At 47.3% G+C, this 18,838-nt stretch overlaps 1 protein-coding gene across 1 annotated transcript in view; it reads right to left on the bottom strand.

Moving 5' to 3' along the window:
- REXO1 (RNA exonuclease 1 homolog) overlaps window positions 1–18,838 on the bottom strand; it is a 316,981-nt gene that overhangs the window by 211,670 nt on the left and 86,473 nt on the right. The window contains exon 2 of the mRNA XM_063914821.1: window positions 1,753–3,335. Coding sequence (XP_063770891.1) covers window positions 1,753–3,335 — 1,583 coding nt within the window. The remainder of the gene's footprint in view (window positions 1–1,752; window positions 3,336–18,838) is intronic.

Here is an 18,838-nt window from a genome sequence, read left to right as displayed (position 1 = left end):
TAAAAAAAAGTTTTAAACATATTCAGATGCATAGCAAAAAAACACACAGTAATATTATCAAACTCGTATGCATTAGGCACTTATCCAACTATTCGTACTCAAGGGTAGATAGAGACTTAGGGGGTCATTCCGAGTTGATCGCTCGCTAGCAGTTTTTAGCAGCCATGCAAACGCATAGTAGCCGCCCATGGGGGAGTGTATTTTCGCTTTGCAGGAGTGCGAACGCCTGTGCAGCAGGGTGCCTGCAAACACATTTTGTGCAAAACAAGACCAGCCCTGTAGTTACTTATCCTGTGTGATGATTGCTGCGACGATTGACACGGTAATGACGTCAGATACCCGCCCAGCAAACGCCCGGCCACGTCTTTCCAAACACTCACAGAAAACGGTCAGTTGACACCCAGAAACGCCCTCTGTCAATCTCCTTGCATTTGGCTGTGCGACTGAAATCGTTGCTAGAACCAGTGCAAAACCACAAAGGACTTCGTACCCGTACGACGCGCCTGCGCATTGTGGTGCATACGCATGCGTAGATTAGGCAAGCACAGTATATAGTCAGGCGCTGTGATGAGTGGTCTCGCCTAACAGCTGTAGTAGATAAGGGGTAGTCAGACCCTTTAGAAGTAGACAACTGTAGAAAAGGGGGGTATACAGCGCTTAAGACACAGAATAATGTTAAATACACATTTTATTACTACATCAGAGAAAATATTTTTCCCAAATAAAAAAACAATTAATATTCAATAAAATTATTAAAAAGGAATTCCTTAGTAGTAAAGATAAGTCTCAAAAGCGTGCCCTTGGTGGAGATAATTTGATTATGACCAGATTTGTAATATCGCCAAAAAAAAGGTGTGAATTTGCTAGTATATATACAGTCATTGAGTATGTCCAGAAATTGACAATGAATGTTAATAATTCATCCACTTGGATGTGATTACCAGTTCCGTGTTCCAATACGGAACACGGAACTGGTAATCACATCCAAGTGGATGAATTATTAACATTCATTGTACATGGGAGACTCAACCTGTATTTCTCAGTATTCTTGCAACACCAATTAGGAATACTTAGTACCAACTTCAATTGGATTCTTAGAAAAAAGCCACACAATATGTTGTGTTATACTGTATGTGTAGGTTACTTTCAACTGGTCTCCATTTCTTTGTACCTTTATGGTGTTCCAAAGGTTAATAGAATATATGAATCATCCACAGAAGAAAAAAAGACTGATGCTGAACCCCACGTGCAATACCTAAAAGTCTGAAGTTTGAAAATGTATGTTAAGAATGTGTCGAAATACAATTTAACATAGATCAACCACTACTTGATCCTACATTTCCCAACAGCTCTCCTACGGCATCCTGGTATTTATCAGGAACCAAAACTTTAGCCCTATGAACATAGGGGTCTCTTAATCAATGTGTTGGTGGGAATATCATTAATGGCACGGACATTTGCTGATATACAAACTCCAGAGAACAATATTTCAAAATTCAAATATGTGGCTTTATATCATTTTATTGGCTCGTAACACTGGCTTCAAATCATGTAAGTAAAACTACAATCACTTGGAGGTAAATGTAATAGCATGCCAACTGTAGTCATTGGCGGATTCCCAGAAACTCTGGCCGATGTTTTAAAGTAGCAATCCTTAAAAGGCATTTTAAAGGATTGAACTTTAAAAACCATGCAATTAACCTGCTATTACATGTTCCCCTTAGTGTTTCATCATGTAGTACACCATATTACCTGCTTTCCCATTCTGCCTTTGTCTTCAGTCTTAACATCTTTTGACTCATTAAAAACTCTCAAACACTCCTCCAAAGGGTCTTGATCGGAATCAGAATCCAAATTTTTTTCAAGGCTGCCATAATCTATCTCAGAGGAATCTACAGAGGAAGCCGAAGTCCTACGGGAGGTCACCTTACTACTGTGTGCGCTTTTTTCACCTTTGACAGAATTTGAGTTACGATTTAGTGGATTATTTTTTTGGTTTTCATCCTCTTCGCTGCTCTCATCACCAAACAAATCCACATGACTTAGAGTTCTCTGTTTTGTTTTAGCCTTGACAATTCCTTGGACAGGCTCCTTGGACTTTACCAAAGATTTAGACTTTTTGACTTTATGTATTCCATTAACATCACCTACTTTACCCCTTGGGTCTTTCTTAACATTAGTACAAGTTTTATCCTTGCCTTTAACCTCACGGTTTTTCTTGTTACACTTGGCTACTACTAATGTTTTCCCAGACGAAGTTTCTTTATTCAGTTTTTCACTTCCATTCTTTTCGTGTGGTCTGCTCTCTGTTTTTGTCTTCTTATGATCCCCCAATTTGTTTTCCCTATTTTTAACATTGACATTTCCAGGTTTCTTTTTAACAATACTCTTGTGTTTCTCTTTGGTTCCCTCTTTACAGAGGCCTTTGCTTTTGCCAGAGTCTACATTTCCAGATGGCTTTTTTACTAAATCCTTCTTATCATACTTTGGGTTTATATTTTTCAGCGATTTTTTTTTAAGATCTTTACTGTGGCTCTTTATGGTTTGCCCAATATCACCCATGTCATACTGTACTGCAATCTCTTTTACTGTACACTCATCTGTAGTGCCAGACTTGGAGGATTTATCAGTTAATGAAACACTCTGCTTTGTCCCAGAATGAAGAGGCTTGCTTGCACTTTGTGAATACTGCGATTCTAAATCCTCTTCAGAGTCAGAAAACTTGGCCTCTACTGGCATCTCTGTAGTCTGGTAGCATGACTTCTTAGATGAAATAGCGTACCCTTCATCCTGGCTATTTGTTCTACCTCTTTTATTACCCTTTTGGTGTTTAGCCTTACTTAAATGTCTAGCGGAATAGTTTGACATTGGATCATACTCCATATCTGTGTGAGGTTTGGAGTTATCAATAACATATTTGTTGGTCTTGTACTTAGAAACTGAAGTCACTACTTTTGGAACATATTCCAAAAACCTGCTTTTACTTTTTTTATCTTCTAAATCATCTAACGTATATTTACATTGCTTTACTGACTGAGTTAGTGGAGTTGGGTTATAACATGAACTACTAGTTCCAGAGCCACCTGGATCATACTCTAGAGGAGAAAAGTCAGATTGTGAAGATTTTTTTAGAGTAACGGTGTGGTCATTCTGTGTCCCAAGTAGTTTCTCATATTTCCTCTGCTCTCTCTCCACCTCATTCTTGGCTTCCTCAATGGCTTTGTTGACTCTCTCCAGTTCCAGTATATCTTGGCTGGGATCAAGAGCAACCTCCAAGATGCCATCGTCCAAGCAGGGTGGTACAGTTGGGAGATCAGGACTACAGGGATCATACTCTGGAAAAAAAAGAATACAATAAGTGTAGGTAATTGATCAAAGCAAAAAAAATAAGAATTTACTTACCGATAATTCTATTTCTCATAGTCCGTAGTGGATGCTGGGGACTCCGTAAGGACCATGGGGAATAGCGGCTCCGCAGGAGACTGGGCACATCTAAAGAAAGCTTTAGGACTATCTGGTGTGCACTGGCTCCTCCCCCTATGACCCTCCTCCAAGCCTCAGTTAGGATACTGTGCCCGGACGAGCGTACACAATAAGGAAGGATTTTGAATCCCGGGTAAGACTCATACCAGCCACACCAATCACACCGTATAACCTGTGATCTGAACCCAGTTAACAGCATGATAACAGAGGAGCCTCTGAAAGATGGCTCACAACAATAATAACCCGATTTTTGTAACAATAACTATGTACAAGTATTGCAGACAATCCGCACTTGGGATGGGCGCCCAGCATCCACTACGGACTATGAGAAATAGAATTATCGGTAAGTAAATTCTTATTTTCTCTAACGTCCTAAGTGGATGCTGGGGACTCCGTAAGGACCATGGGGATTATACCAAAGCTCCCAAACGGGCGGGAGAGTGCGGATGACTCTGCAGCACCAAATGAGAGAACTCCAGGTCCTCCTCAGCCAGGATATCAATTTTGTAGAATTTTACAAACGTATTTGCTCCTGACCAAGTAGCTGCTCGGCAAAGGTGTAAAGCCGAGACTCCTCGGGCAGCCGCCCAAGATGAGCCCACCTTCCTTGTGGAGTGGGCATTTACAGATTTTTGGCTGTGGCAGGCCTGCCACAGAATGTGCAAGCTGAATTGTACTACAAATCCAACGAGCAATAGTCTGCTTAGAAGCAGGAGCACCCAGCTTGTTGGGTGCACACAGGATAAACAGCGAGTCAGATTTCCTGACTCCAGCCGTCCTGGAAACATATATTTTCAGGGCACTGACAACGTCTAGCAACTTGGAGGCCTCCAAGTCCCTAGTAGCCGCAGGCACCACCAATAGGTTGGTTCAGGTGAGACGCTGAAACCACCTTGGGGAGAAACTGAGGACGAGTCCTCAATTCCGCCCTGTCCGAATGGAAAATCAGATAAGGGCTTTTTCAGGATAAAGCCGCCAATTCTGACACGCGCCTGGCCCAGGCCAGGGCCAACAGCATGACCACTTTCCATGTGAGATATTTTAACTCCACAGATTTAAGTGGTTCAAACCAATGTGACTTTTGGAACCCAAAACTACATTGAGATCCCAAAGTGCCACTGGAGGCACAAAAGGAGGCTGTATATGCAGTACCCCTTTTACAAACGTCTGAACTTCAGGGACTGAAGCTAGTTCTTTTTGGAAGAAAATTGACAGGGCCGAAATTTGAACCTTAATGGACCCCAATTTCAGGCCCATAGACACTCCTGTTTGCAGGAAATGTAGGAATCGACCCAGTTGAATTTCCTCCGTCGGGCCTTACTGGCCTCGCACCACGCAACATATTTTCGCCAATTGCGGTGATAATGTTTTTGCGGTTACATCCTTCCTGGCTTTGATCAGGATAGGGATGACTTCATCCGGAATGCCTTTTTTCCTTCAGGATCCGGCGTTCAACCGCCATGCCGTCAAACGCAGCCGCGGTAAGTCTTGGAACAGACAGGGTCCTTGCTGGAGCAGGTCCCTTCTTAGAGGTAGAGGCCACGGATCCTCCGTGAGCATCTCTTGAAGTTCCGGTTACCAAGTCCTTCTTGGCCAATCCGGAACCACGAATATAGTGCTTACTCCTCTCCATTTTATCAATCTCAGTACCTTGGGTATGAGAGGCAGAGGAGGGAACACATACCCTGACTGGTACACCCACGGTGTTACCAGAGCGTCTACAGCTTATTGCCTGAGGGTCCCTGGACCTGGCGCAATACCTGTCGAGTTTTTAATCATGTGGAAGACTTCTGGGTGAAGTCCCCACTCTCCCGGGTGGAGGTCGTGCTGAGGAAGTCTGCTTCCCAGTTGTCCACTCCCGGAATGAATACTGCTGACAGTGCTATCACATGATTTTCCGCCCAGCGAAGAATCCTTGCAGCTTCTGCCATTGCCCTCCTGCTTCTTGTGCCACCCTGTCTGTTTACGTGGGTGACTGCCGTGATGTTGTCCGACTGGATCAACACCGGCTGACCTTGAAGCAGAGGTCTTGCTAAGCTTAGAGCATTGTAAATGTCCCTTAGCTTCAGGATATTTATGTGAAGTGATGTCTCCAGGCTTGACCATAAGCCCTGGATATTCCTTCCCTGTGTGACTGCTCCCCAGCCTCGCAGGCTGGCATCAGTGGTCACCAGGACCCAGTCCTGAATGCCTAATCTGCGGCCCTCTAGAAGATGAGCACTCTGCAACCACCACAGGAGGGACACCCTTGTCCTTGGTGACAGGGTTATCCGCTGATGCATCTGAAGATGCGATCCGGACCATTTGTCCAGCAGGTCCCACTGGAAAGTTCTTGCGTGGAATCTGCCGAATGGGATTGCTTCGTAGGAAGCCACCATTTTACCCAGAACCCTTGTGCATTGATGCACTGAGACTTGGCTCGGTTTTAGGAGGTTCCTGACTAGCTCGGATAACTCCCTGGCTTTCTCCTCCGGGAGAAACACCTTTTTCTGGACTGTGTCCAGGATCATCCCTAGGAACAGAAGACACGTCGTCGGAACCAGGTGCGATTTTGGAATATTGAGAATCCAATCGTGCTGCCGCAACACTACCTGAGATAGTGCTACACCGACCTCCAACTGTTCCCTGGATCTTACCCTTATCAGGGAATTGTCCAAGGAAGGGATAACTAAAATTCACTTCCTTCGAAGGAATATGATCATTTCGGCCATTACCTTGGTAAAGACCCGGGGTGCCGTGTACCATCCATACGGCAGCGTCTGAACTGATAGTGACAGTTCTGTACCATAAACCTGAGGTACCCTTGGTGAGAAGGGTAAATTTTGACATGAAGGTAAGCATCCTTGATGTCCCGAGACATCATGTAGTCCCCTTCTTCCAGGTTCGCAATCACTGCTCTGAGTGACTCAATCTTGAATTTGAACCTCTGTACGTAAGTGTTCAAAGATTTTAGATTTAGAATCGATCTCACCGAGCCGTCCGGCTTCGGTACCACAACAGTGTGGAATAATACCCCGTTCCCTGTTGCAGGAGGGGTATCTTGATTATCACCTGCTGGGAATACAGCTTGTGAATGGCTTCCAAAACTGTCTCCCTGTCAGAAGGAGACATCGGTAAAGCCGACTTTAGGAAACGGCAAGGGGGAGACGTCTCGAATTCTAATTTGTACCCCTGAGATATCACCTGAAGGATCCAGGGGTCTACTTGCGAGTGAGCCCACTGCGCGCTGAAATTCATTGAGACGGGCCCCCCACCGTGCCTGATTCTGCTTGTAAAGCCCCAGCGTATACTGAGGGCTTGGCAGAGGCGGGAGAGGGTTTCTGTTCCTGGGAACTGGCTGATTTCTGCAGCCTTTTTCCTCTCCCTCTGTCACGGAGCAGAAATGAGGAACCTTTTGCCCGCTTGTCCACGAAAAGACTGCGCCTGATAATACGGCGTCTTCTCATGTTGAGAGGCGACCTGGGGTACAAACGTGGAATTCCCAGCTGTTGCCGTGGCCACCAGGTCTGAAAGACCGACCCCAAATAACTCCTCCCTTAATAAAGCAATACTTCCAAATGCCGTTTGGAATACGCATCACCTGACCACTGACGTGTCCATAACCCTCTACTGGTAGAAATGGACAACGCGCTTAGACTTGATGCCAGTCGGCAAATATTCCGCTGTGCATCACGCATATATAAAAATGCATCTTTTAAATGCTCTATAGGCAAAAATATACTGTCCCTATCTAGGGTATCAATATTTTCAGTCAGGGAATCCGACCACGCCAATCCAGCACTGCACATCCAGGCTGAGGCGATTGCTGGTCGCAGTATAACACCAGTATGTGTGTAAATACCTTTTAGGATACCCTCCTGCTTTCTATCAGCAGGATCCTTAAGGGCGGCCATCTCAGGCGAAGGTAGAGCCCTTACAAGCGTGTGAGCGCTTTATCCCCCCTAGGGGGTGTTTCCCAACGCACCCTAACCTCTGGCGGGAAAGGATATAATGCCAATAACATTTTAGAAATTATCCGTCGTTATCGGGGGAAACCCACGCATCATCACACACCTCATTTAATTTCTCAGATTCAGGAAAACTACAGGTAGTTTTTCCTCACCGAACATAATACCCCTTTTTTGGTGGTACTCGTATTATCAGAAATGTGTAAAACATTTTTCATTGCCTCAATCATGTAACGTGTGGCCCTACTGGAAGTCACATTCGTCTCTTCACCGTCGACACTGGAGTCAGTATCCGTGTCAGCGTCTATATCTGCCATCTGAGGTAACGGGCGCTTTATAGCCCCTGACGGCCTATGAGACGTCTGGACAGGCACAAGCTGAGTAGCCGGCTGTCTCATGTCAACCACTGTCTTTTATACAGAGCTGACACTGTCACGTAATTCCTTCCAACAGTTCATCCACTCAGGTGTCGACCCCCTAGGGGGTGACATCACTATTACAGGCAATCTGCTCCGTCTCCACATCATTTTTCTCCTCATACATGTCGACACAAAAGTACCGACATACAGCACACACACAGGGAATGCTCTGATAGAGGACAGGACCCCACTAGCCCTTTGGGGAGACAGAGGGAGAGTTTGCCAGCACACACCAGAGCGCTATATATATACAGGGATAACCTTATATAAGTGTTTTTCCCCTTATAGCTGCTGTATAGTTAATACTGCGCCTAATTAGTGCCCCCCTCTCTTTTTTAACCCTTTCTGTAGTGTAGTGACTGCAGGGGAGAGACAGGGAGCTTCCCTCCAACGGAGCTGTGAGGGAAAATGGCGCCAGTGTGCTGAGGAGATAGGCTCCGCCCCTTTTTCGCGGACTTTTCTCCTGCTTTTTTATGGATTCTGGCAGGGGTTAAATGCGTCCATATAGCCCAGGAGCTATATGTGATGCATTTTTTTTGCCATCCAAGGTGTTTTTATTGCGTCTCAGGGCGCCCCCCCCCAGCGCCCTGCACCCTCAGTGACCGAAGTGTGAAGTGTGCTGAGAGCAATGGCGCACAGCTGCAGTGCTGTGCGCTACCTTGTTGAAGACAGGACGTCTTCTGCCGCCGATTTTCCGGACCTCTTCTGCCTTCTGGCTCTGTAAGGGGGCCGGCGGCGCGGCTCTGGGACCCATCCAAGCTGGGCCTGTGATCGTCCCTCTGGAGCTAATGTCCAGTAGCCTAAGAAGCCCAATCCACTCTGCACGCAGGTGAGTTCGCTTCTTCTCCCCTTAGTCCCTCGATGCAGTGAGCCTGTTGCCAGCAGGTCTCACTGAAAATAAAAAACCTAATCTAAAACTTTCACTAAGAAGCTCAGGAGAGCCCCTAGTGTGCACCCTTCTCGTTCGGGCACAGAGATCTAACTGAGGCTTGGAGGAGGGTCATAGGGGGAGGAGCCAGTGCACACCAGATAGTCCTAAAGCTTTCTTTAGATGTGCCCAGTCTCCTGCGGAGCCGCTATTCCCCATGGTCCTTACGGAGTCCCCAGCATCCACTTAGGACGTTAGAGAAATAAGTTATTAAAAGAAAAAAACAATTGTCCAAACCACTGATAGCCTCTTCCCTAACCACTGCTTCTGTGATTTGGTACTTTAGTAACAATTTTCCCATCATTATGAAGCAAATCTAGTTAAGCATATACATTAAAGAGTAATACAGATGTGTCCACATACACCTATCATTTTTCCACAACATAGCACAGTACGTGTAGTATGTCTTATGAGCACCATGGCATACTAAGATGAGTTATAACATACCAAGTATGGCACATGTACAGTATTCTGCATCTTTGCTGCGCAGTGTTAAAGTGTACACTGCAGACTTGCTTACTTAAGTGACAGTCTCCATGTCATACAGTATACTGAACGTTGAGTGACTCAGACAGTGATAAGTGCAAGGTGATAAACGCACCAGCCAATAAGCTCCAATATGCAAATTAACAGTTAAGAGTTGATTGGCTGATGCGTTTATCACCTTGCACTTATTACTGGTTTATCACTTCATTATGCCGTCTCCAGGCTTAATACCTCTGCCCCTCATCAGATACGGACGAATTGGCTGCATGGATAATCACTAATACAGTTAACATGCTGGTGACCACAGTAGCATCAGATGCAACCAGACATGGAGAACCCTTCTGCCTTGTTTATGTACTTTACAGTGTAACAAGTCCTACTAAACTGCAAATAAACACCCAGCGTCACTAGTGTACTACTAATAAAGGTTGATAGTGAAAATAATGTTTTTAAAACTGGCCATGCTGGCCATCTCTACTTCGCCATAGATAAAATGAGCTTTAATCTATTTTAACACATGAACCATGTACTGTAGGTTCAAAAACACTAATATCAAGATGAAAACCAGTATAGTATGAAACTTCTTTCACAGTACAGATAACAGGACACACACCCAATTCAGAAACTTACAGTACCTATAACCATTTCGCAACTCTGTCCCTTCACTAGCAATTAGAAGAGAGAGAGTAAAAAAAAAAAAAAAAAAGTCCAATTACAGTACACCACCTGGCAGAGGCCGTGTTTCTTTGAATAACAAAAATAAATAAAAAGGGGAAATCAGATTTTGCCCTTGCTAAAACTTATTAAAGAGAATAACTATTATAGGCCCTACACACATGCCGATTTGTTTGAAAGATATGAACGATCTCATTCATAAATGAACGAGAACTCGTTCATATCTTTCAGTGTGGAGGCTCCAGCGATGAACGATGCGCGGCCCCGCGCTCGTTCATCGCTGGTCCCCCGTCGGCTGAGCATGCAGGCCAATATGGACGATCTCATCCATATTTGCCTGCACTTCAATGGAGCCGCGTGACGGGGGGAGTGAAGAAACTTCACTCCCCCCGTCACTGTCCCCCCGCCGCCGGGTCGCCCGTCGGACGTATCCGCCGTCGGGCAGCTCGGCGGCGGATCGGCATTTCTGTAGGGCCCTTTAGTCCTAGAAAATAGGATTTTGGTACCTACCGGTAAATCCTTTTCTCGTAGTACGTAGAGGATGCTGGGGTCCACATTAGTATTATGGGGTACAGATGAGTCCACCAGGAGTCTTTGGCACTTTAAGAGTTTAAGGGGTATATGCAATTGCGGTCGAATTCTGGCTGGAATTCGACAGTTTTTAAATTCGACAGTCAGACACCCTCCCGCCGGGACCCGAATTCGACATATTCAATAAAAAATGGATTCGACAGTCCCGCTGTCGAAAAACGGACCAATTGACGACAGTGTGTCCCCTGGATGGCACAAAAGTGTCTAAAAAATCCTGAAAAAAAAATGCGTGGGGTTCCCCTCCTAAGCATAACCAGCCTGGGGCTCCTTGAGCCGGTCCTGGTTGTAAATATACGGGGGGGAAAATGACAGGGGATCCCCCGTATTTTCACAACCAGCACTGCGCTCTGCGTCCGGTCCTGGTGCCAAAAATACGGGGGACAAAAAGCGTAGGGGTCCCCTGTATTTTTAACACCAGCACCGGGCTCCACTAGTCAGAGAGATAATGCCACAGCCGGGGGACACTTTTATATCGGTCCCAGCGGCCGTGGCATTAAATCACTAACTAGTCACCCCTGGCCGGGGTACCCTGGAGGAGTGGTCCCCCCCCCTCAAGCCACCCAAGGGCCAGGGGTGAAGCCTGAGGCTGTCCCCCCCCCCACCCCCCAATCCAAGGGCTGCGGATGGGAGGCTGATAGCCAAGTGACAAAAATAAAGAATATTGGTTTTTAGTAGCAGAACTACAAGTCCCAGCAAGCCTCCCCCGCAAGCTGGTACTTGGAGAACCACAAGTACCAGCAGGCGGGGGGAAACGGGCCCGCTGGTACCTGTAGTTCTACTGCAAAAAAAATACCCAAATAAAAACAGCACACGCACACCGTGAAAGTAAAACTTTATTATATACATGCACGCCAACACACATACTAACCTATGTTGACACGCCGACTCTGTCCCCTTCTCCACGTAGAATTCATGGGGTACCTGAAAATAAAATTATACTCAACAAAATCCTGTGTAGATCTGTCCTCTTCTTGTTTGTAATCCACGTACTTGGCAAAATAATAAAACGCAAAACCCGGACCACGCTCTGAAGGGGTCCCATGTTTACACATGGGACCCCTTTCCCCGAATGCCGGGACACCCCGTGACTCCTGTCACAGAGGGTCCCTTCAGTCAATCAGGGAGCGCCACGTTGTGGCACTCTCCTGATTGGCTGTGCGCATCTGAGCTGTCAGACGACGCATAGCACTATGCCGCTCCATTATAGTCAATGGTGGGAACTTTTCGGCCAGCTGTGAGGTTACTCGCGGTCAACCGCTGACTGCAAAGTTCCCACCATTGAATATAACGGAGCGGCATAGTGCTATGCGCCGTCTGACAGCTCAGACGGGCACAGCCAATCAGGAGAGTGCCACGACATGGCGCTCCCTGATTGGCTGAAGGGACCCTCTGTGACAGGAGTCACGGGGTGTCCCGGCATTTGGGGAAAGGGGTCTCGTGTAAACCGGGTAAGACTCATACCAGCCACACCAATCACACCATATAACTTGTGATCTAAACCCAGTTAACAGCATGATAACAGAGGAGCCTCTAGAAAAGATGGCTCACTACAGCAATAACCCGATTTTTTTGGTAACAATAACTATGTACCAGTATTGCAGACAATCCGCACTTGGGATGGGCGCCCAGCATCCACTACGGACTACGAGAAATAGAATTATCGGTAAGTAAATTCTTATTTTCTCTGACGTCCTAGTGGATGCTGGGGACTCCGTAAGGACCATGGGGATTATACCAAAGCTCCCAAACGGGCGGGAGAGTGCGGATGACTCTGCAGCACCAAATGAGAGAACTCCAGGTCCTCCTCAGCCAGGGTATTAAATTTGTAGAATTTTACAACGTATTTGCTCCTGACCAAGTAGCTGCTCGGCAAAGTTGTAAAGCCGAGACCCCTCGGGCAGCCGCCCAAGATGAGCCCACCTTCCTTGTGGAATGGGCTTTTACAGATTTTGGCTGTGGCAGGCCTGCCACAGAATGTGCAAGCTGAATTGTACTACAAATCCAACGAGCAATAGTCTGCTTAGAAGCAGGAGCACCCAGTTTGTTGGGTGCATACAGAATAAACAACGAGTCAGATTTTCTGACTCCAGCCGTCCTGGAAACCTATTTTTCAGGGCCCTGACAACGTCTAGCAACTTGGAGTCCTCCAAGTCCCTAGTAGCCGCAGGCACCACAATAGGTTGATTCAGGTGAAACGCTGAAAACCACCTTAGGTAGAAACTGAGGACAAGTCCTCAATTCCGCCCTGTCCGAATGGAAAATCAGATGAGGGCTTTTACAGGATAAAGCCGCCAATTCTGACACGCACCTGGCCCAGGCCAGGGCCAACAGCATGACCACTTTCCATGTGAGATATTTTAACTCCACATATTTAAGTGGTTCAAACCAATGTGACTTTTGGAACCCAAAAACTACATTTAGATCCCAAGGTGCCACTGGAGGCACAAAAGGAGGCTGTATATACAGTACCCCTTTCACAAACGTCTGAACTTCAGGGACTGAAGCTAGTTCTTTTTGGAAGAAAATTGACAGGGCCGAAATTTGAACCTTAATGGACCCCCATTTCAGGCCCATAGACACTCCTGTTTGCAGGAAATGTAGGAATCGACCTAGTTGAAAATTCCTCCGTCGGGGCCTTACTGGCCTCGCACCACGGAACATATTTTCGCCAAATGCGGTGATAATGTTTTGCGGTTATATCTTTCCTGGCTTTGATCAGGATAGGAATGACTTCATCCGGAATGCCTTTCTCCTTCAGGATCCGGCGTTCAACCGCCATGCCGTCAAACGCAGCTGCGGTAAGTCTTGGAACAGACAGGGTCCTTGCTGGAGCAGGTCCCTTCTTAGAGGTAGAGGCCACGGATCCTCCGTGAGCATCTCTTGAAGTTCCGGTTACCAAGTCCTTCTTGGCCAATTCGGAGCCACGAATATAGTGCTTACTCCTCTCCATCTTATAATTCTCAGTACCTTGGGTATGAGAGGCAGAGGAGGGAACACATACACTGACTGGTACACCCACTGTGTTACCAGAGCGTCTACAACTATTGCCTGAGGGTCCCTTGACCTGGCGCAATACTTGTCGAGTTTTATAAACATGTGGAAGACTTCTGGGTGAAGTCCCCACTCTCCCGGGTGGAGGTCGTGTCTGCTGAGGAAGTCTGCTTCCCAGTTGTCCACTCCCGGAATGAATACTGCTGACAGTGCTATCACATGATTTTCCGCCCAGCGAAGAATCCTTGCAGCTTCTGCCTTGCCCTCCTGCTTCTTGTGTCACCCTGTCTATTTACGTGGGTGACTGCCGTGATGTTGTCCGAATGGATCAACTCCGGGTGACCTTGAAGCAGAGGTCTTGCTGAGCTTAGAGCATTGTAAATGGCCCTTAGCTTCAGGATATTTATGTGAAGTGATGTCTCCAGGCTTGACCATAAGCTCTGGAAATTCCTTCCCTGTGTGACTGCTCCCCAGCCTCGCAGGCTGGCATCCGTGGTCACCAGGACCCAGTCCTGAATGTCGAATTAGCGGCCCTCTAGAAGATGAGCACTCTGCAACCACCACAGGAGAGACACCCTTGTGTTTGGTGACAGGGTTATCCGCTGATGCATCTGAAGATGCGACCCGGACCATTTGTCCAGCAGGTCCCACTGGAAAGTTCTTGTGTGGAATCTGCCGAATGGGATTGCTTCGTAGGAAGCCACCATTTTTCCCAGAACCCTTTCATTGATGTACTGAGACTTGGCTCGGTTATAGGAGGTTCCCGACTAGCTCGGATAACTCCCTGACTATCTCCTCCGGGAGAAACACCTTTTACTGGACTGTGTCCAGGATCATCCCTAGGAACAGAAGACGAGTCGTCGGAATCAGCTGCGATTTTGGAATATTGAGAATCCAATCGTGCTGCCGCAACACTACCAGAGATAGTGCTACACCGACCTCCAACTGTTCCCTGGATCTTACCCTTATCAGGGAATCGTCCAAGTAAGGGATAACTAAAATTCCCTTCCTTCGAAGGAGTATCATCATTTCGGCCATTACCTTGGTAAAGACCCGGGGTGCCGTGGACCATCCATACGGCAGCGTCTGAAACTGATAGTGACAGTTCTGTACCACAAACCTGAGGTACCTTTGGTGAGAAGGGTAAATTGGGAAATGAAGGTAAGCATCCTTGATGTCCCGAGACATCATGTAGTCCCCTTCTTCCAGGTTCGCAATCACTGCTCTGAGTGACTCAATCTTGAATTTGAACCTCCGTATGTAAGTGTTCAAGATTTTAGATTTAGAATCGGTCTCACCGAGCCGTCCGGCTTCGGTACCACAACAGTGTGGAATAATACCCCGTTCCCTGTTGCAGGAGGGGTACCTTGATTATCACCTGCTGGGAATACAGCTTGTGAATGGCTTCCAAAACTGCCTCCCTGTCAGAGGGAGACATCGGTAAAGCCGACTTCAGGAACCGGCGAGGGGGAGACGTCTCGAATTCCAATTTGTACCCCTGAGATACTACCTGCAGGATCCAGGGGTCCACTTGCGAGTGAGCCCACTGCGCGCTGAAATTCTTGAGACGGGCCCCCACCGTGCCTGAGTCCGCTTGTAAGGCCCCAGCGTCATGCTGAGGACTTGGCAGAAGCGGGGGAGGGCTTCTGTTCCTGGGAAGAGGCTGCCTGCTGCAGTCTTTTTCCCCTTCCTCTGCCCCGGGGCAGATATGAGTGGCCTTTTGCCCGCTTGCCCACGAAAGGACTGCGCCTGATAATACGGCGTCTTCTTATGTTGAGAGGCGACCTGGGGTACATACGTGGATTTCCCAGCTGTTGCCGTGGCCACCAGGTCTGAAAGACCGACCCCAAATAACTCCTCCCCTTAATAAGGCAATACTTCCAAATGCCGTTTGGAATCCGCATCACCTGACCACTGTCGTGTCCATAACCCTCTACTGGCAGAAATGGACAACGCACTTAGACTTGATGCCAGTCGGCAAATATTCCGCTGTGCATCACGCATATATAGAAATGCATCTTTTAAATGCTCTATAGGCAATAATATACTGTCCCTATCTAGGGTATCAATATTTTCAGTCAGGGAATCCGACCACGCCAACCCAGCACTGCACATCCAGGCTGAGGCGATTGCTGGTCGCAGTATAACACCAGTATGTGTGTAAATACATTTTAGGATACCCTCCTGCTTTCTATTAGCAGGATCCTTAAGGGCGGCCATCTCAGGAGAGGGCAGAGCCCTTGTTCTTACAAGCGTGTGAGCGCTTTATCCACCCTAGGGGGTGTTTCCCAACGCACCCTAACCTCTGGCGGGAAAGGATATAATGCCAATAACATTTTAGAAATTATCAGTTGTTATCGGGGGAAACCCACGCATCATCACACACCTCATTTAATTTCTCAGATTCAGGAAAACTACAGGTAGTTTTTTCTCACCGAACATAATACCCCTTTTTGGTGGTACTCGTATTATCAGAAATGTGTAAAACATTTTTCATTGCCTCAATCATGTAACGTGTGGCCCTACTGGAAGTAACATTTGTCTCTTCACCGTCGACACTGGAGTCAGTAACCGTGTCGGCGTCTATATCTGCCATCTGAGGTAACGGGCGCTTTAGAGCCCCTGACGGCCTGTGAGACGTCTGGACAGGCACAAGCTGAGTAGCCAGCTGTCTCATGTCAACCACTGTCTTTTATACAGAGCTGACACTGTCACGTAATTCCTTCCAACAGTTCATCCACTCAGGTGTCGACCCCATAGGGGGTGGCATCACTATTACAGGCAATCTGCTCCGTCTCCACATCATTTTTCTCCTCATACATGTCGACACAAACGTACCGACACACAGCACACACACAGGGAATGCTCTGATAGAGGACAGGACCCCACTAGCCCTTTGGGGAGACAGAGGGAGAGTTTGCCAGCACACACCAGAGCGCTATATATATATATACAGGGATAACCTTATATAAGTGTTTTTCCGCTTATAGCTGCTGTATTTTTATACTGCGCGTAATTAGTGCCCCCCTCTCTTTTTTAACCCTTTCTGTAGTGTAGTGACTGCAGGGGAGAGCCAGGGAGCTTCCCTCCAACGGAGCTGTGAGGGAAAATGGCGCCAGTGTGCTGAGGAGATAGGCTCCGCCCCATTCTCGGCGGCCTTATCTCCCGTTTTTCTGTGTATTCTGGCAGTGGTTAAATTCATCCATATAGCCCAGGAGCTATATGTGATGCATTTTTTTTGCCATCCAAGGTGTTTTTATTGCGTCTCAGGGCGCCCCCCCCCCCCCCCCCCCAGCGCCCTGCACCCTCAATGACCGGAGTGTGAAGTGTGCTGAGAGCAATGGCGCACAGCTGCAGTGCTGTGCGCTACCTTGTTGAAGACAGGACGTCTTCTGCCGCCGATTTTCCGGACCTCTTCTGTCTTCTGGCTCTGTAAGGGGGCCGGCGGCGCGGCTCTGGGACCTATCCATGGCTGGGCCTGTGATCGGTCCCTCTGGAGCTAATGTCCAGTAGCCTAAGAAGCCCAATCCACTCTGCACGCAGGTGAGTTCGCTTCTTCTCCCCTTAGTCCCTCGATGCAGTGAGCCTGTTGCCAGCAGGTCTCACTGAACATAAAAAACCTAAAACAAAACTTTTCACTAAGCAGCTCAGGAGAGCCACCTAGTGTGCACCCTTCTCGTTCGGGCACAAAAATCTAACTGAGGCTTGGAGGAGGGTCATAGGGGGAGGAGCCAGTGCACACCAGGTAGTTCTAAAGCTTTACTTTTGTGCCCAGTCTCCTGCGGAGCCGCTATTCCCCATGGTCCTTACGGAGTCCCCAGCATCCACTAGGACGTCAGAGAAAAAAGTTTTTTAAAATTTTTATTAGATCGCGCCAGCAAAATGAGGTGGACTAAAATTGACGAAATGACTGTCGAAAAGCACTGTTGTCGAATCGACATTCTTCAACTGAATATACTTTTGTTGAAAAGCCGCATTTTTACCATTGCAGACATGTCGAATTTGACTACTGTCGAATTGCAAAAAGTCGAATTTGAAACTGCCGTTTTTTTGTCGAAAAGTACTGTATTGCATTGTCAAATCATTTGTGTCTAAAATGCCCCGTTTTTCGACATTTGCGGCAATTCGACCGCAATTGCATATACCCCTAAGAGTGTGGGCTGGCTCCTCCCTCTATGCCCCTCCTACCAGACTCGGTCTAGAAACCATGCCCGAGGAGACGACATACTTCGAGAGAAGGACTTAACACAGATAGTGGCGAGATTCATACCAGCTCACACATACAAGGCACGTCAAGTTAACTAGCTTGAACTAATCAGCAAACGGCTGAAACATTACTTACCCAGTAACTATGCAGTACTCAACTACACGAAGTGGTACTCAACCAAAAAACATAAGCAGGAAAGTGAAGCGCTGGGCAGGTGCCCAGCATCCTCTACGGACTACGAGAAAAGCATTTACCAGTAGGTACCAAAATCCTATGTTCTCTAACGTCCTAGAGGATGCTGGGGTCCGCATTAGTACCAAAGCTCCCAGAACGGGAGGGAGAACGCGGAGGCTCCTGCAGAACTGATTGACCGAACTTCAGATCATCAGAGGCCAAAGTATCTAAGTTGTAGAACCGTGCAAATGTGTTCGACCCTGACCAAGTTGCCGTTCGGCAAAGCTGCGTTGCCGAGACACCCCGGACAGCTGCCCAGGAAGACCCCACCTTACGAGTAGAGTGGGCCTTAACAGATTTTGGACATGGCAGTCCTGCCGTAGAATAGGCATTCTGGATAGTGAACCTAATCCAGCGAGAAATAAGACTGCTTAGAAGCAGGACACCCAATTTTCTTGGGATAGCATAGGACAAACAAAGAGTCCGATTTCCTGTGACGAGAAGTTCTCTTCACACAAACCTTCAGAGCCCTCACGACATCCAAGGGCTTTGAAGTAATCGAGGGGTCAGTAGCCACTGGCACCACAATAGGTTGGTTGATATGAAATGCCGATACAACCTTTGGAATGAACTGCTGACGAGTCCAGAGCTCAGCTCTATCCTCATGGAAGATCAAGTAAGGGCTTTTGCATGACAAAGCCCCCAGCTCAGGAACACGCCTAGCATAAGTTAAGGCCAACAAAGTGACCACCTTCCATGTAAGAAATTTGAGCTCCACCTCCTGTAGAGGCTCAAACCAATCCGACTGGAGAAACTGCAACACCACGTTAAGGTCCCAAGGCGCCGTAGGCGGTACAAAGGGAGGTTGGATATGCAAAACTCCCTTCAAAAAGGTCTGAACCTCCGGGAGGGCAGCCAATTGTTTATGAAAGAAAAA

This window comes from Pseudophryne corroboree, chromosome 1 (assembly GCF_028390025.1).
Source record: "Pseudophryne corroboree isolate aPseCor3 chromosome 1, aPseCor3.hap2, whole genome shotgun sequence".
Classification (NCBI taxonomy): domain Eukaryota; kingdom Metazoa; phylum Chordata; class Amphibia; order Anura; family Myobatrachidae; genus Pseudophryne; species Pseudophryne corroboree.
This window is presented reverse-complemented; position numbering and strand designations above follow the sequence as displayed.